The sequence below is a fragment of the Pseudorca crassidens genome, chromosome 11 (assembly GCF_039906515.1).
Source record: "Pseudorca crassidens isolate mPseCra1 chromosome 11, mPseCra1.hap1, whole genome shotgun sequence".
NCBI lineage: Eukaryota > Metazoa > Chordata > Mammalia > Artiodactyla > Delphinidae > Pseudorca > Pseudorca crassidens.
The window spans coordinates 2,655,597-2,682,844 of NC_090306.1; the positions used below are offsets into that span (position 1 = coordinate 2,655,597).

General features: G+C 52.1%; 1 protein-coding gene across 5 annotated transcripts in view; it reads right to left on the bottom strand.

Annotated features, from left to right (window-relative positions):
* B4GALNT3 (beta-1,4-N-acetyl-galactosaminyltransferase 3) overlaps window positions 1-27,248 on the bottom strand; it is a 93,239-nt gene that overhangs the window by 16,635 nt on the left and 49,356 nt on the right. For 4 of the 5 annotated variants that reach the window (XR_010947415.1, XM_067756085.1, XM_067756084.1 and 1 more), the window contains exons 2-3: window positions 7,422-7,525; window positions 6,397-6,474 (exon numbers count right to left, since the gene is read on the bottom strand). Coding sequence is in view for 4 of the 5 variants with exons in the window: in XM_067756085.1 (XP_067612186.1) it covers window positions 6,397-6,474; window positions 7,422-7,525 (182 nt within the window). In the remaining variant the exon portion in view is untranslated. Of the gene's footprint in view, window positions 1-6,396; window positions 6,475-7,421; window positions 7,526-9,647; window positions 10,092-27,248 lie in introns of those variants that run through there. The other variant, XM_067756086.1, reaches the window with a different exon arrangement.

Sequence of the window (27,248 nt, forward strand, 5' to 3'; positions counted from 1 at the left end):
AAAGCAGCTGGCAAAGCTGCAGGAGGTCTGGGGGCCCCATCGGCAGAAGGGCTCTGACGGCTCTCCTGGGAGCTCAGAGCCTCATGCTGCCCAGGCCTCTGCTGGGATGCCCACCAGGCGCCTGGGCCTTCGGGGCAGCCCTGGGAAGGTAGGAGCAAGGAGGTACCTGCCTCCCCTCCTCGGCTGTGGGGCTGGTGGGCACGGGACTGAGCTTGGAGGCCTGGAGCACAGGGCCCCCCTTGGAGGGGAGGGGAGGGCAAGGGCAGCAGACTGGACCCTGAGTGGATGGAAGGGTGGGGAGTTGGAGAGGGGAGGGGGTGGGGACAAGGTCCCAAATTATCCTGACAAAGGGCTTCAGATCACCCCATCTCAGCCCTTCCCCACTCCCCGCACCCCTCCCCAGCTTAATCTCCAGGTTGTGGGAGGTGGGCCCCAATCAGGCCACACAAACACGCCCTGCCCTTCCCGCCGTCAGATATCAGAATCCGAGCCGCCCTTAAGGAAGACAGAGGAGGAAGGGAGACCCAGACTGGAAGCCCAGATAGAAGGGCTTCAGCAAGAGATCCGCAGGGAGGGATGACGGGGGAGAGGAGGGGCCGGGGGGGGCCCCCTGACAGGACTGTCCCCTCCCCATGCGGAGAGCCCGTCACCCCGTCCCCTCAGCAACTTGGTTCTTCCCGGGACCGCGGGTAGCAGCCTTCGCTCCCCAGAATATGAGTGGGGGGCTGGGGCGGGTGGGAGAGAGAAGGTGGGCTGGGCAGGTGGGGGCCGGGCTAGGGCTTCTTGGAACGAAAGAATGGGGGCATTGTGATACTTCTGGGGAGATTCCTAAGTCCCTTTTACAGGACTCAGTTGTCTCCCCCATGCCCCTCCCGGGAGACTCGCCCCCAGGAGTCTGCTGTGCTCAGCCAGCAGGCCAGAGGCTACAAGGGCTTGGGCAGGGAAAGGAGGAAGGAGCTGGGCTAGCCCCCCACGGCCCCTCAGGGCCCTGCTTAGGTAGCGGCAGAGGAAACCCAGGCAGGGGGAGGACTGTCCACATCCCCGGGGGCTAGACCCTGACTCAGCACAGAGCCAGCGCCCCAGCCACGCTCCACCTGCCCTCAGGCTGTAGGAGGGGATGGACACCATCCCCGAGGGACCAGTGGGCACCTTCTTCCTCCCCAGGCCCTGACTGGCGACCCCCACCCCGGGGCCCGTGTCCCTCCAAGCTTTGGAGACTTTGTGTCAGGCAAGGACATGGGACTCTGGCTTGTCAGCACTGCCCTCTGCCCCCTCTCTCCACCATCCAGCAGGGCTAAGGCCCAGGGAAGAGTACTGGTTACTCCCACGCCCAGAACACGCCCACGGCCAAAGACGGATTGGAAACTTCTGCCTACAAGCAGTGGAGAAAATACCTGTTGAACCCTCTCATTTTATTTTTTATTTTATTTCTTTCTATTTTTTGGCCACGCCACACGGCATGCGGGATCTTAGCTCCCCGACCAGGGATCGAACCTGCGCCCCATGCAGTGGAAGCTCAGAGTCCTAACCATGGGACCACCAGGGAAGTCCCCTGAACCCTCTCATTTTAGAGGTGAGAATACTGAGGCCCAGAGAGGTAAACTGAGCCCCTAAGGACACACAGCAATGAACCCTGTGGAAGTGGGAGGGCTTCTGAGGGTGCGGATGCAGCCTGGTGGGTGCTCACCCACCACGTCCACTGCCTTCCACCCACCACAGGGTCCCTGCCAGGCCTCGCTGGGCTCCCAGAGCCTCCCAACCGGATGGAGGCATCTCCCACCACTGACTCCTCACACTGCCTGTAGAACTGTCTTTCTAAAGACAGACCTGATCACGCCACTCTGCCACTTCACACCTCTGAGGGCTCCCAGAGGCTTCTGGACAAAACCTCACCCTGCCTTCCCAGCCTCACCTCACCACACTCCCGGTCATACCTACACCCCAGCGCGCACATGCCTCTGTGCCTTTGCAGATGCTGATTCCTGCTTGGAAGGCCCTTTCCTTTCTTCCCCACCCGGCAAACTCCAGCTCACCCTTCAAGGTTCTTTTCAAATCTCTCTCCCTAGGCTTCTGCAACTTCCCCAGGCAGAGTTCCAGCTCCCTCCTGTGGGTTCCCTGCACATCTTAATGATCTGAGTGAACAAATGCTTGGAGAAGCTAAGTCTGGAACCATATGTTCCTTCACTTATCCTATAAGCACCAAGTGTCTGCTCTGTACCAGTGATGACGCAAAGATGAAAAGGGTTCCTCAGAGGAAAGAGACATGCAGACAAACGAGCCACCTGTGCCAGGGCTACTGCAGAGGCTGAGATGCAGAGGGTACGAAGGCGGGGCAGCCAGGTCCACCTCCAGGAGGGGTGAGCAGCCCAGCACGGGTGTGAGCACAGACCATGCTGCTGCTTGGCCAGCCTGAGACCAGCACACCTGGCTGGACCACGTGACTTCCACCCAGCAGGACAGTGAGGTCACCAGTTCCTACACACCGGACTCCCGTTCAGAGTTTCTAGCACCCGAGCTACTATTTTTTCTTTTTTAATAAATTTATTTATTTTTGGCTGTGTTGGGTCTTCATTGCTGCACACGGGCTTTCTCTAGTTGCGGTAATCGGGGGCTGCTCATTGTGGTAGCTTCTCTTGTTGCAGAGCACGGGCTCTAGGCGCCGCAGGCTGCAGTAGTTGTGGCACATGGGCTCAGTAGTTGTGGCTCGCAGGCCCTAGAGCGCAGGCTCAGTAGTTGTGGCGCACGGGCTTAGTTGCTCCACGGCATGTGGGATCTTCCCGGAACAGGGCTTGAACCCGTGTCCCCTGCATTGGCAGGCGGATTCTCAACCACTGCATCACCAGGGAAGCCCACCCAAGCCACTCGATTCCTGTTCACACCTGCCCCTTGAGGGAGCGCCCACTGGGAATCCAGGGGGTCCCAGCTCCAAGAGGGTAAGAGGTGGCTCTAGATTGGGAGGACAGGGCCCGAGGCCCGTCTGGTGAAATTCTGTTGGAGGGAATTGTCCCCATTGGAACAGATGGTTTGTAATTGAACTGTGGTGTCACTTGTGTCTCCCCACGGTGACAACGTGTATGTTGGTGGTGGTTCAGGGCCCTGAATAAAGGGCAGCCTGATCCGCTCTGAAACCCGTACACAAACGTTCACGGCAGCTTTATTCCCAAGAGCCGAAAGAAGAAACAACCCAAATACCCATTTATCGAGGATAATGAAATGTGGTCCATCCACACAGTGGAAGATTATTCAGCAAAAAAATGAACACAGTTCTGATATACATGCTGCTATGTGGATGGACCTCGAAAACTTAATGCCAAGCGAGAGAAGCCAGACACAAAAGGCCACACAGAGTGTACGATTCCCTTTATATGAAGTGTCCGGAGCAGGCAGGTCTAAAGAGACGGTAGATTCGTGCTTGCTGGGGGCTGGGGGGCAGTGAAGGGGTGATGGCTAGCAGGTGAGCGGGTTCCTTAGTGGTGAGGAAAATGTTCTAAATTGAAAGTGAGGGATGCACAACTCTATGAATATACTAAAAGCTACTGAATTGTACACGTTAAATGGGTGAATTATATGGTATATGAACTATATCTCAATGAAACTGTGAGAAAAAAGCGGGGGGAGCCTGAGAAGGGGAATCAAGGTCCCAGCCCTCCTCTCAGGAGAGAGACGCCACCTCGCCAAGCCCGCATGACGTCACCCACGGACTCTGACTTGCTTTGATCTGATTCTGCGTTCACCAAATTTCCTTCTTATAATTATTTTGCTTTTCTGGGGGTAGCGGCCTGAGCAGCAGACAGTGTCTGGTCAGTGGACCGTATACTGACTGCTAAGTGAATATACTGGCACTGAGGTTTGTTAATTGGTGGGGTTTGCTAGTCAGTGTCTTATGATCTGGGCTGGCAGGGACAAGTCTTTTGAGAGCGGTTACCCCATGAAGCCCAGCCCACCAGCCATCCACTCCTGGTCTCACAAGGGAGTGGACTAAGCCTGCTGCGCTTGAGAGCGACTGCTGGCCTCAGAGATCCTGAGCTGCCGGCCAAGGGCTGGGGTGGGGAGACGGTCAAGGGAGAGACCACGGGCAGCCTTCCCGTGTTCTGTCCGTGCTCACCGGCAGGGCAGGGCTGCAATAGCTATGCCACCTTGGGGGAGTGACTGAGTCAACCCCTCTGGAGCCATCGCCAGGAAAGGGGCAACAACAGTGCAACCTGACAGCCGTGACAACCAGCAGATGTTCAATAAATGACATGTGTCCTTCACCTGAGCACTTCCTGCTGAAACCGTATGTCAAAAGGCAGGAGACAGGTAAGGAGAGGGGAACCGAGGTCCCTACGACGGGCTGGAGGAGAGGGCACCACTGCAGCTGGGAGACGGCATATGCTAGTTATTTAAACCTTCGGGGCCTAACTATCCTTGCCGGTAAGATAAGGAGACTGGATCAGTGATTCCCTGAAGATCCATGAAGACTGTAATGAGCATTTTATAAGCCACTTTTTGTTTTCTTTTGGCCACGCCGCGTGGCTTGTGGAATCTTAGTTCCCCGACCAGGGATTGCACCCCGGCCCTCGGCAGTGAGGGCCCACTGGGCCGCCAGGGAGTTCCCTATAAGCCACTTTTAATAATAAAAGGACAAAGTCAGTGGAAATCAGGCATCTACCACCAAAAGGCTAAACACACTTACTAAAAGATCAACTATTTCTTTAAAAAGTCAATTCTATTTTAATCACTATTTACTATTTGTCACTGCTGTCATGGAGATATATACGTATATATCTCCATCCTTGATTGGCCAAAAAAGGTAAGAAAACTAATGACTAATAAATGCAGATTATTATGTAGTTATAATCTTTCAAAATCATTGGTTCATTAAGAAAAATGATCCAGGGACTTCCCTGGCAGTCCAGTGGTTAGGACTCCACGTTTCCACTGCAGGGGGCACGGGTTTGATTCCTGGGGAACTAAGATCCCGAGAGCCGAGGCCAAAAATAAATAAATAAATAATCCAACTGGCCTCAAAGGACAGAAGGCTGGATCACTGGACCAATGGTTTTCGCAATGCCATCTCCAGGTGGGGCAGGGCAGGGCCTAATTACCTGATGATATCGCCGGGTACAGGTGTGCCGGTGTTGTAATCCATCCTCTCTCAGGGTTTAAACAGAGGCAATTTCACGGTGTAGATAACCTACCATCATATTTTGTATGACACTGCATCCTTCACGTCCGCCCCACGGCAAATGGGTGGACTGGAAATAAAATCACCCAGGTGGAAGAGGTCAACCTGTGACAGGTATGGACGAGATGACGGGCTGGCTGACAGCACCCAGCCAAGAAAGGCTTGGACAAGTTGCATGATACAAAACCTAAATTTACGATGTTCACCCCCAAAGCACCACGCTGCTCTGGAGTCTGCACAAGCTTTTACTCAAGGTGATCTTGTGCATGTGATTAACCCCCTGAGCCTCTGCTTCTTCACTGAAAGAAAAAGAATCTGTCAAATCCTATGTAACAAAAGGTATGATGATGCTTATGACAACTTTCATTCACACGTTTAACTGCTTCCTATAAAAATTTTCTAGGGCTTCCCAGGTGGCGCAGTGGTTGAGAGTCTGCCTGCCGATGCAGGGGACGCGGGTTCGTGCCCCGGTCCGGGAAGATCCCACATGCTGCGGAGCGGCTGCGCCCGTGAGCCATGGCCGCTGAGCCTGCGTGTCCGGAGCCTGTGCTCCGCAATGGGAGAGGCCACAACAGTGAGAGGCCCGCGTACCGCAAAAAAAAAAAAAAAAATTTTCTAAAGCGGAGTTTCCTAGTACATGTCCCTTAGAACACTGGTTTCATAGAATATTAATGGTTCACGGGAAACAGTAATTCTGGAGGCAAATAAGTTTGGTACGTGCTGAGCTAACAAACCAAGTCAAACAGACGACCGCAGAACTCAGAGCCTTTCATGTGCTAATGTGTATTTCCAGGGAGTGGATGTCTATAGATCTGAAACCATATTTAACAGTGGATTCCATTCTGCCTGGAATATCTTATGGGATTTAACGGTCCATGAAAGACAGTTTGGGAAGCCGAATTTTATAACTGGGGATTAACACGGACATGAAAGTCCTGTAGCTCTCCTCAGCTTTGCTTTCCTCACCCATAAAATGAGGACATTGTGTTATCCTATAGGGTCATAAAGCTGACAGGAGATTATGCACAAAGCCTGGCACCCAGTAGGCCCCCTGCAAATGTTAGGATTCCTTCTCTAAAGGAAGAAAATTCAATGAGCCTGGAACCCTTTCATTTTTTTCTTCAAATTAGATGAAAAATTTTAATAACAACCACTAGAAGAAAATTTTCTGGAGCCTCTGGAATTCCCTATAAACATTGTTTTTTAACCCTCTCCAAGAGCAGCCTCACCTCTGACAGCCAGGGGACCGGCTTATTCCACTTCAGGTAGCTGCTGTTCCCCCCGCCACCTCTCACAGAGTCTTGGTCCTGGCAGAACAGAGAAGAATGAACTTGGTGGGAATATGAGGGTGACAGCAGGATCGGGGCCCCTTGAAAGTGCCTGTGGAAGCAGAGGCTCAGGAGACCCAGCCCTGCTGTCGGAGGCTTATCGACTTACGGACACTCCCCTTTCTGGCTCACACTATATCCCTCAGGAATATACCTCCAACGTATAACCCTGAGGTGCTTCTACTTTCCTGACTTTTCTCAGTCTTCCCATATGGAAAAATTTTTTCTAATTAGACCAGGCTCTCCTGAGGGCAGGGACCTTGCCTCCCTCTCCTGTGACTCATCTGTCCTAACAAGTGGGGGCCTCCTTGGAGGAGACACCCCACCCCCTCCCTACCCTGCAGGTCCATGGGTGCAGTTTGGTCCTGGTCCGGCCTTGGAGATCCATGTCTGTTCTAGGCTCAGAGGCTCAACCTTAGGGCTCCAGGCTGAACTGGACCTCAAGTTCCCTAATCCCCACCCAGAGCAGCTTCTAGGGACCATCAGCCCAAGAAACACCATAGGGAAAATACTCCAGTACAAATCTGTCCCCCAGCTCTTTGCAGGGAGGGGCCGTCTCTACCGCATCATCTCTGACTCTTAGCGGCAAGCACTGGGACTGTCACTAAAGTACCAGCCCAGTCTTCATCCCGGCAAGAGGCGAGAGGTGCTGGTCCAGCTCAGACTGCTGATGGAGGCCACATGCCTGGACGGCTCAGACTTGGGCATCTTGAACTATGCGACAAGGCTTTGGGGAAGGCACGACGGACGTCTCTACCCACAAAGCTAGGAGAGCCCATGAGGCCAGCCTGCCATCCAGGGACTCCCTCTGCTCTGCCCTCTCCTAACACAGGATGCGAAGATGCCCTTAAGGCTCTGTGGGCAGCGGAAGCCGAGGACCCATGTTAACGCGCCAGCAGGGAGGACGGGCTGACCCTGCCACGTACCTTGAGGCCCAGCCTCTGGGGACGGTAGAACTGGAGATTTGGATCCACAGCCGGAATGTTCCTGCTGGCCAGAGCCTTGGCCAATTCTCTCCAGCTGCCATACCCTGAGGAAAGGAAAGAAGAAGAAAGGAACAAGGTCAGCACGACCTGAAGACCTCATAAATCCGCGAGATTCAGGGCGTAATAACAGAGGTAATTGTGTACCTTCTGTGGCTCCTGAGCCCTCGTCTTGGGGTGGGTATGAAGTGGGGTGGAGTGTAGGGGGACAGTTACAACCTCGGCCAAGGTCAACACGGCAGAGAGCGAGGGCGTGAGCTCATCTCCTGTTAGGACTCGCTGTCTTTCCCAATTCAGAGGAGGAACCAGGTCAGGTGAACCCGGAGCTTTGTCCTACCATGTGACCACCACAGGCTGCCTGTCGAGGCCAATTTCGCCCAAAAGGGGAACTGGGTGCACGGTGGCGAGCTGAGCTTTCCCCTCACAACCTCCCTGCCCCCGAGCCAGGGAGCCGGTGGGGCTATCTGACGGGGGGCCCTCCCCCTGCCCACCGTTAGTCGCTGGGCTGCTGGATGGACCCAGAGCTGGGGGCGCCAGGAGACCGTGGGCCAGGACTTGGCGTTTGCCTTTCAGAATTATAAACAGCTGGAGATATGAGATTTGAGGCCCAGCTCCTCCTGGATGCATCTAGAGGCTGTGTGTGACGGCTGACATCTGTGCCCTGAGGCCCTGGAGCCGGTCGGCTTTCACACACCTGGGAAGGTAACAGCCAAACCACAGTGAGAATGAGGGAGACGCACGTGCATTCACAGCCACGCAGAGGGGCAAGGAGCCGCCGAGGGTTTGGGGGGGAGAATCAGAGCTCAGTGGTCAGCACTGCTGTCCACTGGGGGCTGGGGCTGCCCACAGGTCAGGGGGACGCTCGGGCAGGATGGAGACTTTGTGGAACCGTAAGGCAGAATTACAGGCCACCAAGAGCTGGGAGGGGCCTTCAAGACCACCTAGTCCTCATTTCAGGTAAGGAAATGGAAGCCCAGCTGTCTGGAGTCACTTAGCAAACACAGTTGACCCCCTTGTCCACAGGGGATACACTCAAGACCCCCAGTGGATGCTTGAAACCACACGTAGTACCGAACCCCATATATACGATGTTTTTTCCTATACATACTTATGATTAAGTTTAATTTACAAATTAGGCACCGTGAGAGATTAATAATGTTAACTAAAACTCAAATAGAACAGTTATAACAATATATTGTAATAAAAGTTATGTGAATGAGTCTCTCTCAAAATATTTTATTGTACAAACTGAATGCCTCTGCCATCTTAATGGAGCACTTATCATTCACTGTGGCTGTAGCTTCTGCAGTTTGAGGTGTGACAGCAAAAACAGCAAAAATTTCTTTTCCCTTCTTCACAATTTCACGGAGAAAAGATTCGCTCTTGCGGTAGATCTTAGCAACCTTAGCATACGGTTTTTTTTCTTTCTTTAAGTTTCATCTTTTCACTCAAAAGAAGCACCTTATGGCTTTCCTTTGGCAAATGTGAGTTTCCAGCATCACCGCCGTTGCACCGTGGGGACAGTGTTAAGTAAAATAAGGGTCCCTTGAACACAAGCACTGCGATGCCAGGACAGTCCATCTGGTACCGAGACAGCTACTAAATGACTAACGGCGGGAGGGGCTGGAGAAAGGGGGTGACTCACTTCCTGGGCAAGAGGGAGCAGGACAGCGCGAGATTTCGTCACGGCGATCAGACCGGCACACACTTGAAAGCTTATGAATTGTTTATTTCTAGAATTTCCCATTTAGTATTTTCAGACCCTGGTTGACCTTGGGTAACAGGAACCATTGAAGGTGAAATCATGGCTCAGGTAGGACCACTGTAGTGACAAAGCTAAGGCTAGAACCCAAGAGTTCAGATGGAACCCACTGGAAAAGTGCAGAAAGCTCTCCCACAGCTTCATCAAGATGCTCCCAGGACACTGCCGTGGGCGCTGCCCGGCAGTTAGACTGGCACCACTGGCCACCGTGAGCCAAGAGATGCCTGGAAGCAGAAGCATCCTAGGACCCCCAGGCGGGCACCAGTAGCGGCACAGCCAGCCAACCAGACACAGAGGAAAGAGCACAGCCCACAGAAGGCGGACATCAGCGCTTTGCCAGTGTGTGTGTGTGAATACCTCCAGGAAGGTGGGTGGAATGTGGGGCGCGGCGGGGGAGCTTTTCTTACCCAGTTGCATGCTGGGTGCTCCACAGGGTTTACTCAGCATCTCGCAGGCACGATCCCATCTGGGCGAGGCCTGATTACCCCCGCTTCCCAGATGGGGAAAGAGAAGCCCAGGGCTGAAGGTCACGGAGTCCGCCGTTCCAAAGCGGGCATCGGAACAGAGAGCCTGTCTGCCTCACCAGCCAGCGTTTCCTCTTCCCGCCTACATTTTCTCCTGTGGATGCTGTTTGGTGTGGACCTGGAGGAGACCCGGGGGCAGAGCGTCCGCTGGGGATCTGTGCCCCTGGGTTTCTGCGCAGACATGAACCGTCCACTCGTGTTATGTTTATCGGGACTTCCGCAGGTTTATCCTGCTGCCATCAAGGTCTCTGCTGTTTCCATGGCTGGCCAGCGGGCAGGCAGAAACAGGTCAGACTAGTTCGACACAGAGAGATGTTCTGGGGAAGAGGATCCAGGAGCCAGTGCGGTGACGTGAGGGGGAGGGAGGGAGGGAGATAGAAAGAGAAAGAATGTTCCCAGACCCAGCCCTACCTTCCTGCCTGGTGTTCCTGCGCTAACCAGCCTAAGACACTGCTATCAAAGGAGCCCCATCCCTGCCCAGGCCCTGGGGACTGTGGGTTAGTAGCTGGAGGCTCAGGGGCCTGGGGGACAAGTGAGTCGTACTGTGGGAGGGGAGGGGAGGCGCTGCCTTGCTTCTGCCTCAACGACTGGGTCACCTCTTCCTTGACTTTGCTCTGTGGCTGAAAACGACCTACTTGTAGACAAGGTTGTGAGGATATAACCCTAAAAATTCAATTTGCCGGGCTTCCCTGGTGGCGCAGTGGTTGAGAGTCGCCTGCCGATGCAGGGGACATGGGTTCGTGCCCCGGTCTGGGAAGATCCCACGTGCCGCGGAGCGGCTGGGCCCGTGAGCCATGGCCGCTGAGCCTGCGCGTCCGGAGCCTGTGCTCCGCAACGGGAGAGGCCACAGCAGTGAGAGGCCTGCGTACCGCAAAAAAAAAAAAAAAAAATTCAATTTGCCACATCCGAGAGAGTTCCAGCGTGTCTCCCAGGCACGTTCTTTCCCACACACTAGTTTTCAGTGCCAGCCAAATTCTTTGACTCCTGGAAAGTGAGACAGGTCACCCCAAGGTCAATGGACTCTTCCCGTGGTCTTCACTATGCCGTGTCCTTGCATTTACTGGGAAGTGACAAGGAACACTGTCTCCTGGACCAAACTTCGGAAGGGCTCCTCTGAGCACTCTTTTCGACTAGGCCGTAGTCCTTGGGCCCTGTCCTTGGCCCGCCCAGCCCAGATTTTAGGAAGAATCCTGTTAACTCTGTTTACAAAACCCTCCACGCTTGATACCTGAACCCAATCAGGTAGCCAGGATGCTGCTAGGCTGGGCTAGCAAGAAGCCCCCACCCTGATGTCTCCTCCTGGCAATTCTCCATCCACTGACCCATCGCGCTGCTTGTGGGCTGTGAATCCCTGGCTGCCTTGGAACTGAGCTCAGCTCGATACCTCGGTCTCTTTCCCACACTGTGGTAGTACCGAATCAAACCTGTCCATCACCTTTAACTTGTGCCTGGCTCTATTTCTCTTTAAAAGAGGGTAACAGGTGGCTCTGCCAGTAAACAAGGACAAATCCACAGAACGGAGGGGATGTCGGGGGTTAAACCTAACCAGGCCCTGCCCAGGTCACAGGTGCGTCTGGATGGCTTTGAAATTACTTGGAGCTGAGACAGTCAACAGCCCAGCCTTTAGCAATTCAAGGAGCAGGAAACGCCCTTGGCAGACTTCACAGTGTGGAAAAGACAAGAAGGCTTGGAGTCAGGAAGCTCTCCATGGATGGCCACCATTATAAATGGTAACCGCTTGAGCAAGTAACTGAACCTCTCCGGTCTTATCTCTCTGGCTGGTGGAGATAAGACCCCTGCCCCTGCCGTGAGGACTAAATACTGTGCGTGTCAGACACAACTAGCACCCCGTCCCCCAACAATGTCTGAGTTCAGGGTTTTGGACCTGGGCGTCAGAAGATGTGAGTCCCAGCACCTCGAGAATTTTATAAAAACCGGAAACGGCCAGTCGCCGCCTCTCTCCTCTGGGCAGAGAAGCAAGACGACCATAGGCAGCAGCGACTCAGTGGTGGGGGTAACAGACAGCACTTCCTCTCTGCTGCCCGGCTGTTCTCTGCGCCCCTCCCGTCACCCACCTATCCTCCCAAGCCCGTTAATATTCACTGAGTGCATAGCAGGCGTCAGGCACGGTGTGGAGCTTTTCCACTGTGTTAACCCTGCCAGAGGTACCCTGGCCCCACTTAGCCCCCTGGGGGAACCAGGAGCTAAAGAATGTGCTGATTTAACTATTGACACTTGTCACCTGCCCTCGGGTAAGTGAACTCCTGCTCCTGGCCAGAGCGCCAGCTGCCAGGGCCCCTTTCTCCTGCAACAGGTGTCACATTTGTGCCAGGAGACAGACACCCCGATCTCAGGTGACAGATAAAGCACCACCGTGGGCCTCACGTTCTGCCCTCACAAAGCTGGGCTATCAAATTCACCATCAGCCGGAACTCTGCCAACATCTCTCCTCTGTGCTATGTGGACTCTTCAAAGGCCTGGAGAGCATCTCTTTGGCTCTTTGGTGAAAATACAGCATAAGTACAGCCCTTGGTGCTTTCTTTTTTTTATTTCAGATGATACTTTTTTTTTTTGCGGTACACGGGCCTCTCTCTGTCGCGGCCTCTCCCGTTGCGGAGCACAGGCTCCAGACGCGCAGGCTCAGCGGCCATGGCTCACGGGCCCAGCCGCTCCGCAGCATGTGGGATCTTCCCGGACCGGGGCACGAACCCGTGTCCCCTTCATCGGCAGGCGGACTCTCAACCACTGCGCCACCAGGGAAGCCCGATGATACTTTTTTTTAAATTAATTTATTTTATTTTTGGCTGCGTTGGGTCTTCACTGCTGCGTGGGCTTTTCTCTAGTTGCGGCGAGCGAGGGCTACTCTTCGTTGCAGTGCACGGGCTTCTCATTGCTGTGGCTTCTCTTGTTGTGGAGCACGGGCTCTAGGCACGTGGGCTTCAGTAGTTGTGGCACATGGGCTCAGGAGTTGTAGCACATGGGCTCAGTAGTTGTGGCGCAAGGGCTTAGTTGCTCCGCGGCATGTGGGATCTTCCCGGACCAGGGCTCGAACCTGTGTCCCCTGCATTGGCAGGCGGGTTCTTAACCACTGCGCCACCAGGGAAGCCCCCCTTGCTGCTTTTTTTTTTTTTTTTAAACTCTCACCTATATTATTTCCCTGCATCCTCACCAACTCCCTGTGAACTGTTGTCCTCTTCTTTAGAGATCAGGAAACAGAAGTGAAGTCACACAGTGAATAAGATAATCCATGTTAAGGACTTAGTGCTTGGAACACAACAAGCAATTAACCCATTGCAGCTCATTAGTTTATGATCCATCACAGCACTGCAGATGTGAAACTTGCATTCGTTTCTCCTGATCTCTGGTCTGATTCTCTTGCTGATGTGTCACGTGGTCCACAGGGACATTCACACAAGGGGCAAAGGCAGCCCCTGGCTGCTCAGACAGATTTTGGATAGATTGTGAAGTTTCAGCTGAGGGACTGGACATGGGGAGAGGAATCAAGAATGATTCAGGATTTCTGCCCTGGCCGTTGGAAGGCTGGAGTTGCGCTTACTGAGATGGGGAGGACGGGTGTCAGAGGAGAGGCCGGGCTGAGAGTAATGCCCAAGAGAGAAGTGGAGGCATGGTGGGGAGGGGGTGCAATGAACGTGGTGTTTCTGAAGCTCCATCTCCAGCTTGGGCAGGGCTCTGCTGGAAAGGGCTCCCACCTGCCCTAAGACGCACTTTGCAAGAGGGGAAGGCCTGTACCCTCAAGGGCTGTAGGAAGGTGGGGTTCAAGGACGAGCCAGGAGGGCTGGTCCCACAGGCTCCATAGGTGTAAAGGACCCAAAGATCTGCAGATCCTTAGCAGACGATCTGCTAAGAAGCTCAGCGTCTGTAGAGAGAAAGGTGGTGAACCCCAGAGGAGCTGAGCAGAGACAGAGCCCTTGTCCCACTAGAGAACAGCAGGTTGTCCAGGGAACAGGAGGTCATGACACCCGGGCACGGCTCCACAAAGGCCAGGAACCAGCACGGAGTCCTGGGATGAAAAAGCAAGGCTCTGACCTTGGAGTGCACCCGAGAGCCAGTCATGTGGGCTCCGCAGAGCAAAGCTGCCATGGCTGGATGCCAGCAGGGCCTGGATGCCACCAGAAACCCGAGGTGGCACAGTCAGGGATGAAGCCAGGGACTGTCACCTGGGAGAGAGTCTCTAAGGCAAACCAGAATCTCTGACAGCAAAGACACGGCCTTTCCTTTCCAGCCGTGACACCCCAGAGAACGTGATGCAAGAGGAACTATTATTAATGTAACCTTAACGTTTACGTGTCGGGCATATACTTATATTTATAGTAAATGAAATATAGATGATTTTATTTAGTACAAAAACCCTATAGGAAAATAAGGCTTAGAGGATAAAAATTTCACTGAAAGTCCCAGAGATAGTAAGTGACAGAAGATGTGAACGCTGTGTCCTGAATTCCATGCCTCTTAGACTTGAGAACCTGGTCCAGCTATGCCACCTCATCACCTGGTGTCAGGCACGCCTTAGTCACCGGCCCATCCCTCCCCGACACCCCACAGAGTAGCTCCCCACTCCCTTTAACGCCAGTAACGCCAATAACACCTCCCCATATACGCCCAATAAGAGCAAGAGGGCGCATGGAGACCCAAACACCCCCGAACAGCTGGAGAGCTGGGCAGAAGCACCTGCGAGCAGGCCTGCTGCCCTCGCCCCGGCCTCTGAGCCTCTTCCTTCTCGACACGAGGGTGAACCATGCAGCCGCGGGTCTGGAGCAGCGTGGGCCCCAAGGAGGGTCCTAAGTGTGGGTCCAGCTCTGTCTCACGCTCCCTCGTAGCACAGGTACAGGGCGGACATCATGACAAAGAACAAAACAAACCCCACAACCTTTCAGGCCCCATGTTACTCATCCGGGTCATGACAGGACAGTCAGAGCCACAAACACAGTTCTGTCGTGGGGAATTTTGATGAAGACCCCGGATGAAATGAGATGGTTTCAGGAAAATCTAGAGGTAACAGGGTCCAGGATTTCTAAAACTGGTCCATGCCCACTGAAGAGGTGCTTTAATCCTCGGGTGGACCTGGTAAAGGACCCCATGGGTCAGACTCTCTTGTCCAGTCATCCCGCTGGACTGGGACACAGACAAGTTTCGGAACGTGGAGAAGCAGTGGGGCGATCCTTTCCCCTCCTGGAGTCTTTCAAAGAGGAAGTTCAGTGGCGGTCAAGGGTAAGCAATGGCAGGCTGGGAAGAGTGAATGCATGAATCAATGAACCAACCAATCCCCAGGCACTTATTGAGCGCCTGTTGTATACTCAGTGCTCTGCTAACTGCTGCAATGGGGAGAAAGGTACAAAAGGAGACATTCAGCTCCATCCACTCCTGGCACACCTGGGGTGGGCGTCGTGGTAAATGAAGGGATCCACGTGACTGTGGCCTCGTGCATGTACTCTGGACCCATGCCGCACCCCATGCAGGGCACGCACAAGCCATTCCTGCTTTAGGCAACAGACAGCCACACCTCAGGCCGCTGAGCTCACCAGATGCTGATGGTGTGATGCTGTGATGATTTTCCAGACTTGCAGGAACCTCAGACAAAGTGCTCTGCTAACATTTTCTGGGACCAGAGAATGGGTCTCCAAGATCCTAGAGTTCTGGAGAAGCAACACAGAGAGAAGAAAACCCTGGTTGCAGAAGATGGCCCTGGAGTCATCCCAGCAGAAAGGTCACCAGGACCCACCTGAAGCCCTGACGCAGCCCACAGAAGCTCTGGGGTTTGGAGCCACAGCGGACCATGGCCCAGCAGCTAGTCAAAGCCCATGCTCTCGCTCCCGCGCCTTTCCAGGTAGAAGGACGGAGAAGTGGAGGCCCGAGATCCCAGAACTCTCTTTCCCGACTGGATGGAGGTGGGAGGGGTACTTTCCACAGTTAAACTGAACACTGGAAAAAAGGCTGGGGGAGGGGGGAGTGGAGATTCCACTAGGAATGTGCCTTTAAAAAAGGAGAAAAAAAAAAAGAGAGAGAGGGACTTCCCTGGTGGCACAGTGGTTAGGAATCCACCTGCCAATGCAGGAGACGTGGGTTCGAGCCCTGGTCCGGGAAGATCCCACATGCCACAGGACAACTAAGCTCATGAGCCACAACTACTGAGCCCGCGAGCTGCAACTACTGAGACCGTGCGCCTAGAGCCCATGCTCCGCAACAAAGAGAAGCCACCACAATGAGAAGCCCGCGCACCGCAATGAAGAGTAGCCCCTGCTCGCTGCAACTAGAGAAAAGCCCGGGCGCAGCAACGAAGACCCAACACAGCCAAAAATAAATAAATAAAATTATTTTTAAAAATTTAAAAAAGAAGAGAGCGTCGCCCAGCCAACTAACGAGAGACACGGAAGGGGAGAAGTGGGATACATGAGACAGCAAAGTTAACTACGAAGACCGTGGGGAGACCATAGTGAAATGCCAGAGGGGACCGGTAGGGTAGCAGCACTGCTTACAAAGCCCCCGTCCACCCATTAACCCGCCCCACCCAGCGGCCGGCTGGTACCCTGTGCACATGACAGGGTGACCATCACAGCTAACACGTGTGCACCTGCCCAGGCTGGTGTGTGCTAAGCACTGGACAGGTGTTGTCTAGTTTAATCTTCATACAATCCTTTTAGGATGGTGCTGATATTCTTCCTATTTTACAGATGAGAATACTGAGGCCCTGGGCAGTTCGGAGAGTACACTCTGCTCAAGACCTCAGAACCCTTAGAAAATAGAGCTGGGATTCTCAAACCCAGGGCATCTGACTCATTCCACGCCAGGGAAGTCCCATCATCTGACTCTTTTAAGACAAAAAAATATTTCTTATCAGGTATCTAATACAGACCTTTTTGTTTGTTGAGTGAGGAAACAATGGAATCCAAAGGGAGCAGGAAGAGAGAGGCACCCCGAGGCCAAGTAAGTTTTCTAGGGCCACACAGGGACTAGGTTTGGGACCTAGAGCCACCAACCCCCAGGCCTCTCTCCCCTGATGTCTCCGCTGAGAACAATGTACTCTTTCAAGCTGAACCCTTCTCTCTTCTCCATCAGCCTTGAGAACAAGGAAGATGAAGGATCTGATCTGAAGGCTGCCAGCCGCTACCTGGTGAGGTCTGATGGAGCTGACGTGCCAAAGCCAAGCTGAGGTTGTCGTAACCTGTCCTGGGGAAGGAGGGCCAAGCGTGAGACCGGGAGGCATGCCCGGTAGTAGCTCTGGTCTCCAGCCGAGGACCTGGGCGCTGCATTCTCCAGAATATCACACTAGCAGAAGCTCAAGGGCGAGACCACACCTAGGATGGAGGCTGGCGTCCTGTGCTAGCCCCCAGCCCTGAGTCAACAGCATCCCACCACGGTCCATCCATCCAAGGCCTTCATGTCCAAGCTCTCTCTTATATTTTCATCCCAATCCTAGAGTCATGTCCATTTTGCTGACGGGGATACAGAGACCCACAGATAAGTGAACGGACTTGTCTACCGTCAAAGGGGAGTCAGCGTTAAGACCGGACTAGAGCCGAGGCCTTTGATTCTGGGCCTGGAGCTCAGAGCATCACAGCACCGTGCTCACCCGTGGCTGCTGGGTTCAGTGGGCTACAGGGAGCCTGGCTGGACTCAGTCTAGGAGAGGTTGAGCACTAGCACCACGCTGGCAGGAACTAGGTCTCGTCATTACATTCACACTGTGTAAATCAGCTGGAATTAGAACCACCGTCCTACTTCCTGTCTCTGTGAATCTGACCACTGGACACCTCAGATAAGGAGAATCATACAATATCTGGCCTTTGGGTCAGGCTTCCTTCACTTAATGTTTTCAAGGTTCATCCGTGTGGTAGCATGTGTCAGAATTTCCTTGCTTTTCCAGGCCGAACCATATCCCATCATATGGACGGACCACATTGTGTTCCTCCGTTCATCTGTCGATGGACACTTGGGTTGTTTCTACCTTTGGCTACTGTGAATAACACCGCTGTGAACATGGGTGGGCAAGTGTCTGTTCGAATCCCTGCTTTCTCTTCTTTTGGGAAGGGGCTCTCTCTTAAACTGCTAAAAACTTTGTCCATTCTTCCAGAGATAGGCCAAGGGGGGCCAGGCTGCTGCCCTCATGGCAGAGACATGGTGGGAAACCTCGTGTCCACCTGAGGATGCAGGAAGTCTGTGGACCATGGGTGGGAGTAGGGTGGAGTCTCCCAGCCAACAAGTTAAGAGGGAGAGCAGAACTTCCGAGGGTGCCCAGGGTGGGGCCCTCCGCGTGGACAGCAACGTCCTAGTCTACTAGCCTCTGTGGAAATGAGCAGTTTCAACACATCCCAGCTTCTGAGACAGGCTAAGTTACCTGGGCCCCTAGAACTCCAGCCCAGTGCCAACACGGGTCCACAAACTGGGGGCTACCCGTCCTCAAGGAGACAGGTACGGGAGCTTAGAGTAACCATTGGGAACCTGTGGATGCGAGCTGACATTTCTGTAACACCAACATAGGACAGTGCGGTGTGAACCACTCTGGATGTCTCGAACTCCCACGGTGAGTCATGAGGGCTGCAAGCTACTTACTGGTAACGTGTAGTGAGACCACCCTTGTCACAGGTTGGGGGCCAAAATCAAGAAGTAGAAAAACCGGCCCTTCACTCAAGGTAGTTTGTTCGGTTAGCATCAGGGGCCTGCCTGCCTGTCTTCCTTCCTTTCCCTCTCCTCCTTCCTAATTTGGACAAAAGGCAATTTGGGGAAAGACTACAGCGTGGCTCACAGAATCAGCGAGAAGCACACAACCAGGCTCCAGAAAGGCCAAGAACCAGGGCAGTGATGGAGGCCCCACCAGCCGGCCAATGATGCTGCAGATATCTGTGTGTCTCTACTCAGAATACAAATTCCCAGGAAAGAGTCCAAGTGGCCCCAGCTTGGGCCGGGTGTCCCTCCAGTGGTGAAGGGGGACGTGCTGTGGGCAGTGGGGCTGAGACCCCTGCAGCTCCTCTGGAAGAACAGGTCGGGGGAGGGAGCCTGCTCCCTCCCTCCATGTGGAAATCATGGGGATTTTCTGAATCTTCCGTGTGAAAACAGCTGAACTCAATAATTGACCATTATTCCTAAAACAAAAGTGGGACTTGTCTGAGAGCCCTCTTTTTTAAGCAGGGGCACATAAAATGCAGATATAGCTGAAAGTATGAAAGACACAGACATACAGAGTTGGTTCTATAATACTTAAAAGACTTTACAAGATAAGGGGAAGATGGGAGAGTTGATTATCTAGTATATCCTCAGGAAAAGTAAATTCCAGACTCATCCAGACACACAATGTTCACAACACAGTTCTTGGGAAGAGAGGTAAAACCATCATCTGTCAGAGCCTTTGAAAGTAACACGTCATCAATTCATCAATTCATCAAACACTTCATCAATTCATTTCAACCTTGGTTAAAAAAAAAAAAATGTAAGCACTGCAGTCGAGGGGAGCTGAGAAATCGTCACTGCAGCCCCCTACATGCTACATAAAGAAAACTGACGCGTGAAGACCAAGGTCACTGTCTGAGGTCACAAAGCAAGTTCGAGGCAGAACTGGCACTAGAACCCAGGTCTCCTCTCTTCCGGATCAGGATCTTCCGTCCAGACTGCAGGACGAACCTGGTTGTCCCCTGTGATGAGCCTGGCGCGAGGATCGGTGGCGGTGACAGCACTTTGTGGTCTGTGATCCTAAAACTGAGGAAAGGGCCATGACCTAAAGCAGCCTGGAGAACACGTTTCTCTGGGTATCTGATAGCTTGCTCGTTTGGGTCCAGCCAGTTCTCAATGTAGAAGCTGTGAGTGTATAAAGGCAGGCCTCAGAGCCCTTCAGACGCAGAGCTGTGCCACGTGCACCTCCGACCCCCCTCAGCCACAGCTTTAAGTAGGAAGATGTTCGGTTTCCTTTGAGACGAGATGGTGGAGTAGAAGGACCCCACCGAGCTCACCTCCTCTCACGAAAACACCAAAACATCACAAATAACTGCTGAACAACCATCGGCAAAAAAGACTGGAACCTACCAAAAGAGATGTTCTATATCCGAAAACAAAGAAGCCACAATGAGATGATGGTAGGAGGGGCACTTTCACAATATAATCAAATCCCATACCCGCCGGGTGGGAGACCCACAAACTGGAAACTTCAGTTTAAAATACTCAACTCCATTAAAGCAATATCTGCATTTAAAATAAGCTGGGTAGGGGACTTCCCTGGTGGTGCAGTGGGTAAGACTCTGTGCTCCCAACACAAGGGGGCCCAGGTACGATTCCTGGTCGGGGAACTAGATCCCGCATGCCGCAACTAAGAGTTCACATGCCACGACTAAGGAGCCCGCGTGCCGCAACGAAGAGTCCACATGCCTCAACTAAGGAGCTCACATGCTGCAACAAAGATCCTTCGTGCCACAACTAAGATCCAGTGCAGCCAAATAAATATTTTAAAATTTTTTAAATAAATAAGATAAAATAAACTTGGTATATTATAATGCATAACACTCAAATGTTTACTCAAGCTTACTTCTGTATGGAATGTTTTCCAGTACAGTAAGCCCCCTACATACGAACGAGATCCATCCTGAGAGCACGTTCCTAAGTCCAACAGAGTTAGCCTAGGTACCCAACTAACCCAATCAGTTATATAGTACTGTACTGTGATAGGTCTATAACACTTTTCACACAAGTAATACATAAAAAACAAACAGAAAATAAAGAAAACATGTTTAATCTTACAGTACAGTACCTTGAAAAGTACAGTAGCACCAGCACAACAGCTGGCACACGGGGGCTGCCATCGAGTGAACAGGCAGGAAGAGTTACTGCCTGGAGGAGGGAGAGGAGGTGGGAGATGGTAGAGCTGAAGGGTCGTCAGCAACAGGAGACGGAGGAAGCTGCAGTTTCACTCACGCCTGACGTTGATGGCGCGGGTTCTGGGCTGGAAATAAAGACACTGTACTACTGTACTCTATACAGTACCGTACAGTAAAGTACACAAAAGCACAGCCACTTGTAGGGGATGCACACACGTGACAACGTACGCCAGACACGTGCACTGACTTACGTGACTGGACATGCGAACGCACGTTTGCATCTTTGACAGTTCACAACTCGAAAGTGCGTATGTGAACTTGAAGGTTCACAACTTGAAGGACTGACTGCATGTGATCTAAAAAGTGGCTGTAGTCAAGTTCAAAAGAAAGCTACTTTAAGGAACAAATCCAACTGTACTAGATACGCTTGTAAATAAACTTATGGCATTAAAAAAATGACGTTCAACGAACAACTAATGATTTCATGGAAATAACTTTCATTGTTTTTATCACAGTTTGTCCTCTAAGCACCTTTATTAAAAAATATTTAATCCACGTATACAGACGTATCCACAAGCACATTAAATACTCCTTTGCCAGGTTATCTATCAACACTCTACATGGAAGGGAACAAATACCCTTTTCTCTGGGTTAACGACCACTTTTTAAAATAAACAAACAAAGGTAAGTATAGTTGAGAATAGGGAGGAAAGGAGCCAGGCAGGAGCAGTGATGGTCAGCTCGGTTGATGTTATGTCTGTTTCCTACCTTCACAAATAAGACTCTGCTCATTGGACTACAGTGCAGTTGTTAAAATATCTACGTTAGTGCCAATGCTACTGAGCTAAATACCATAAGAGAATCTCTACCGGGCTATTCTTAGCTTCACAAATGCAATGAGGACTTCCTTGGCAGTCCAGTGGTTAGGACTCTGTGTTTCCACTGCAGGGGGCACAGGTTCGATCCCTGGTCGGGGAACTAAGATCCCACATGGCGTGTGGCGCAGCCAAGAAGAAAAAACCACACACGCACACAAATGCCATGAAACATTGCCCTCTAGGATGGCTGATTAAACTATTAGGATATGGTCTTTACATCCCTAAGAGTCAAACACCAGCTCTAGGTCTACAGAGAAAAGGGCAATAAATAGGAGAGTGAAAATCTGATGAAGTCAACTGGTTATTTGATGTGTCAGTGACCACATTCCCTGAACCCAAAGTCCGGCTATGTGGTCTGACCAAGGCAAGAGCACATCTGCAACAGTTCATCTTTCCTGGAAACCCAGGCCAAACAGTCACATTGTTTATTTGACACAAAATTATCGGTTTCACAGATCGCCATTCTCTTAGCCTCACCAAATCTGCTAAACGCACTGGTGAAATGACCAGACAGGACTGATCTATGCAACTCGATCTAGGCTGTCTATAGCTGGGTTAACAGGAATCTGGCCAAAGAGGCACAAATAGCTCGAGAGGATAAAGTTCATTCCAAGACCCTGTACCCCATGCTGTGCCCTCACCCTCCCCCCCACCATCTCCCCAGCACTCTCCTCCCCCTGAGGCACAGGCCATGCTGGACAGGGACAGCCGGCCCAAACCATACAAGAGGGGGCAGCACAGAATCACTGCGAGGCCGGGTATGTTTTGGAATTCCCCCACATCAAGGACACGTGGAAGGGTAGAAAGCCAACGATGTCTAAGTGGCCCCCCTGGTAAATCAAAAAAAAAAGACTTTCAGGGTAAACGTCCCCAGGATGGCCACGAGCACTACGGAAGGTGAGGGGAGGCTCCACTCTACCCGCTTTTTGCTGAGGATACTTTGCTAAGAAACACGGTCACCCAACCCGAACATGTGTGCCCGATGTGTCTTAAAGAACCGCAGCGAACCAACAAATCAAGGTCCAGCAGGAACCAAAGAGGAACTCAAGGACTCGTGCCCGAAAGCAGACAGACGGACGGCGCTGATCCTTCCCAAAATAGGAGAAAGTGAAAGAGAGAGCTTTGGAGAAGGAGCCAGGCCCACAGGCACGCTCCAAAGGCGCACAGGTGGGGCTCACGACCACCGAGCCACGCGCTGCGATCAACCTTTGAGATCGCAACCTTTTGGTCCGAGCAATTCTCGTTTTACCTGTGTGATACCTAAATGGTTTCTGGGGTACTTGTGAAGACAAGTGAGGCACTGAGAACTTAGATTATTTTTTGGCCTCCTGAGCATAAACTTTGATATTTAATGACCCGTGATAGCGGTCGGTATCCTAGTAATCCAGAAGACCCTTGGGGATCTATTAACTGTTTAGCATTCCCAGGTCTTAGGGGAATATGTTTTCCGTCTTTCAAAGAGCCTGTTGTAGGCAATTTGAAGAGTAAGATGCAAATATTCCCCAGAGTGGGCAGAGCACTGCGCTAGGTTTCCCCAGAGCTCACCAGCACACAAAAACAGATGCAGGCTTCGCACAAAGAAGGCACAGTCTCTTATTTATTTTGAAGTGGCTTCTTGGATCAGCTTCTTAGAGTTGCGAGGGCTGCACTAAATGGTTCATAGTGGGAAGGAAGCTCAAAAAAAAAAAGAGAGACCCGTGGAATTAAAGCGGAAGCTGCAGGCAGTCAATTAGCTGGATTTATTGAGCATCTCGTACGTACCCGTAGCCGCTCTGCCCGGCTCTGCGTGAAGAGCCAGTTTGGGAGCCAGGAAGATCTGGAATCGAGCCCCAGCCCTGTCACTTCCAGCTGTGTGAGCTTTGGCAAGTTCCTTAACCTCTCAGGGCCTCAGCTGAGTCAGCTCGCCACCACCACCCCTTTCCCTTAGGAAGATTAATTAGATCCTTGAATGAATTAAACCAACGTTTGCTCCCTGCAGACGGGGTAACGGGCAGCTTCCTCAGCATCACGGTAGCAACTGCTATTTACCAATTGTTTACCCCGTCCGGCATTTTTCATTCATTAATTTCCAACATACACTAACCCTGTAAGGTAAATATTTCTCTCCCCATTCTCCCAGTAATAAAACTGAGGTTTAAAGAGTCTACATGGGACTTCCCTGGTGGCGCAGTGGTTAAGAATCTGCCTGCCAATGCAGGGGACACGGGTTCAAGCCCTGGTCTGGGAAGATCCCACGTGCCGCGAGCAACTAAGCCTGCGAGCCACAACTACTGAGCCCGTGTGCCACAACTACTGAAGTCCATGCGCCTAGAGCCCGTGCTCCACAAGAGAAACCACCGCAGTGGTTTCTGCGTGCGTCTGGTGCGTTTCATACCACAACGAAGAGTAGCCCCCGCTCGCCGCAACCAGAGAAGCCCGTGCGGAGCAACGAAGACCCAACACAGCCAAAAATAATAAACAAATAAAATAAATAAAATAAATAAATAAAAATAAAACTTTATAAAGAGCCTACATGATTTACTCAGGATCCCATAAGTGGCCAAACTGGGATTCAAACTAGACCTGTCTGGCTCCAAAGTTCACAGTCGTCCCACCGCTGCCAGGTCGACCCTCCCAGCAGCCCGGTGACGGCAGTGGCTATGGAGCCGTGGCCGGAGGGGTGGGTGGGGGGAACGGAGGCAAAGGACCCAGCCCAGGTCGGAAGGAGGAGCCTCAGCCAGTGCTGCTAACGCAAAGAGGGCTCCGCTTCCACGCACAGGTCTGATGCCTCCTGTGCTTCCACGACACAAGTCTGCTTCACACACGCAGGGCGCAGCGAGGCCCCTGGAATTCAGAGAGGAGGACCCTGGTGGTCCGGGAAGACGTTGTGGTGAAGGAGGTCCGGGGCAGGTGCTCTGGGAAGCGGGTAGAGTTGCTGGGCCTGGGAATGGAAGTAAGTCGCCGCCCCTAAGGAGTCATGGTTTTTACAGGGCAACCTGGGTTGTTTCCATCTCCAAGCCCCACCCAGGCACCCACTTTGGCTCCCCGCGTGGAACACAGAAGTTTTTACCAAGATGAAAGTAGCCTATGAACACCACCCTCCCCCAGCGTCAGAGTGCAGAGGTTCACCAAGAGAAAGCGATGACCCCTGCAAGCCCCACTGCCCCCGCTGCGGGCCACCGCTCAGTTCTCTTGCTAATAATGCCCCCAGTACGCCTACCTTCACAGCCGGATAACCCACCCGGGGGCTCAGTCTGGACTATCCTCTTCCCTGTCTATGCCCCCACTCTCTGGTCCTTGGGTATCCCGTCTGCACGTGGACGGCTTCCCCAGCTGCCCCCTGCCCGCCCCCCGAAATTCACATCTGTATCTCCGATGTACGAACCCACTCCCCTGCCTGGAGATCTGAGAGGCATCTCAAACTCAACAGGCCTGAAACCAAACTCTTGATTTTTCCTGCCAAACGTGCTTGCTCCCCGTGCTCCCCATTTTAGTAACGGCAACTCCAGCCTTCCAAGTGCCGGGTCAGAAATCTCTGAATCATTCTTGATTCCTCTCCTCACATACAGTCCATCAGCAGGTCCAGTCATCTGCGCCTTCAAAAGCTACCCGAAGTCTGACTTCTTCCGACACCTCTACTTCCTCCACCTTGTCCCAGCCACCATCTCTCGTCTGGTCCCTGTGCCTCCACCCTCACCCCCTACAGTTCAGCAGTCAGAGTGACCCCACCAAAATGCAGGCCACGTCAACCTCCTGCTCAAATGCTCCAGTTCCTTCCCAGCTCATTGCGAATACAATCCAAGGTCCTTTGGACCTTATGAGTGAGGCTTACTGGGGGCAGACCCAGGTCACACTGCTTCTTCCGGCAGCCTTATTATCAGCACACACTTGCACGATCAAAAGTGTCCCACAGAATGTAAACTGGTGCAGCCACTATGGAGAATGGTACGGAGGTTCCTCAAAAAGCTAAAAATAGAGCTGCCGTATGATCCTGCAATCCTACTCTTGGGCATATATGCAGACAAACTATAATTCAAAAAGATACATGCGCCCCAATGTTCACAGCAGCACTATTTACAACAGCCAAGACATGGAAACAACCTAAACGCCCATCGACAGAGGAATGGATAAAGGAGATGTGGTACATATATACAATGGAATACGACTCAGCCATAAAAAAGAATGAAATAATGGCATCTGCAGCAACATGGATGGACCTAGAGATTATCACACTAAGTGAAGTAAGTCAGACAGAGACAAATATCATATGATGTCACTTATATGTGGAATCTAAAATATGACCCAAATGAACTGATCTATGAAACAGACACAGAGAGCAGACCTGTGGTTGCCAAGGGGGAGGGGGGTCGGGGAGGGCTGGACTGGGAGTCTGGGATGAGCAGATGCAAACTATTATATAGAGAATGGATAAACAACAAGGTCTTACTGTAGAGCCCAGGGAACTCTATTCAGTATCCCAGGATAAACCATCATGGAAAAGAATATGAAAAAGAATGTATATGTATGTATAACTGAATCACCTTGCTGTACAGCAGAAATTAACACAACACTGTAAATCAACACTACTTCAATAAAATAAAATTTTTAAAAAGTGTCCCACAGACGATAGGGTCCCTCGACTGGAGATGCCCCTCATGTTAAATCTCTGCCCCGATCTCCCCTCCCGTCCCCTTATCACTGTTCCGCTCCAGCTGCTCTGGTTTCCTTGCTGTTCCTCCCACCACCAGGCATGCAGTACCTCAGGGTCTTCGCACCCCTAGACTCGGACATGGCTGTTTCTCTCTTCCCTGGTCATCCCATCTACAACAGTTCTCTCCGCCCCCAGTCACCACCCTCTCTTACCCTGCGTTATTTTTCTTTCTTTTTTTTTTTTTTTGGCCGTGCCACGCGGCTGGCAGGATCTTAGCCCCCCGACCAGGGATCGAACCCGCAACCCCTACAGTGGAAGCGCGGAGCCTTTACCACTGGACCGTCAGGGAAGTCCCCGTTACTTTTCTTAATAGCGCTAATTACCGCTTGACTTGTTACGTGCGTGTGTGTCTAAAATCTATCTTCTCCCCATACCTATTTTGTTTATTATGCCTAGCACACAGTAGGCACCTGTTGAGGAAATGATGTCACTGTTAAGAGTATCCATCCAGCTCCACACAGCGGTTAAAAGGAAGAGCTGCAGGGCTTCCCTGGTGGCGCAGTGGTTGAGAGTCCGCCTGCCGATGCAGGGAACACGGGTTCGTGCCCCGGTCCGGGAAGATCCCACATGCCGCAGAGCGGCTGGGCCCGTGAGCCATGGCCGCTGAGCCTGCGCGTCCGGGGCCTGTGCTCCGCAGCGGGAGAGGCCACGACAGTGAGAGGCCCGCGTGCCGCAAAAAAAAAAAAAAAGAGCTGCAGAGTCAGATGCCATGGTATCTAGCTACATGATCTCAATCTCTAAGCCTTGGTTCCCTTCTCTAAAGTAATGATATTAGTAGGATTTACACCTTACGGGGTTACTGGTTATGAGGATCAAATGAGAGTGGTATATAGTAAGTGCTCAATAATACTGGAGATAATAATAGAAAAAACAAGGATTAAAACATTTAGCATTTAATATGTGCCAGGCAGTGTACTAAACATTTTATAAATATTATCTCATTTAATGCTCATAGAAACCCTTTGAGGTAGGTACTGTCATTATCTCCATTTTACAGATGAGGAAACTGAAATTCAAAGAGGTTAAGTAACTTTCCCAAAGCCACACAGCTGGTAAGTGGCAGAGCCAGGATTTGATCCCAAGGTCTCTGGTTCCAGCAT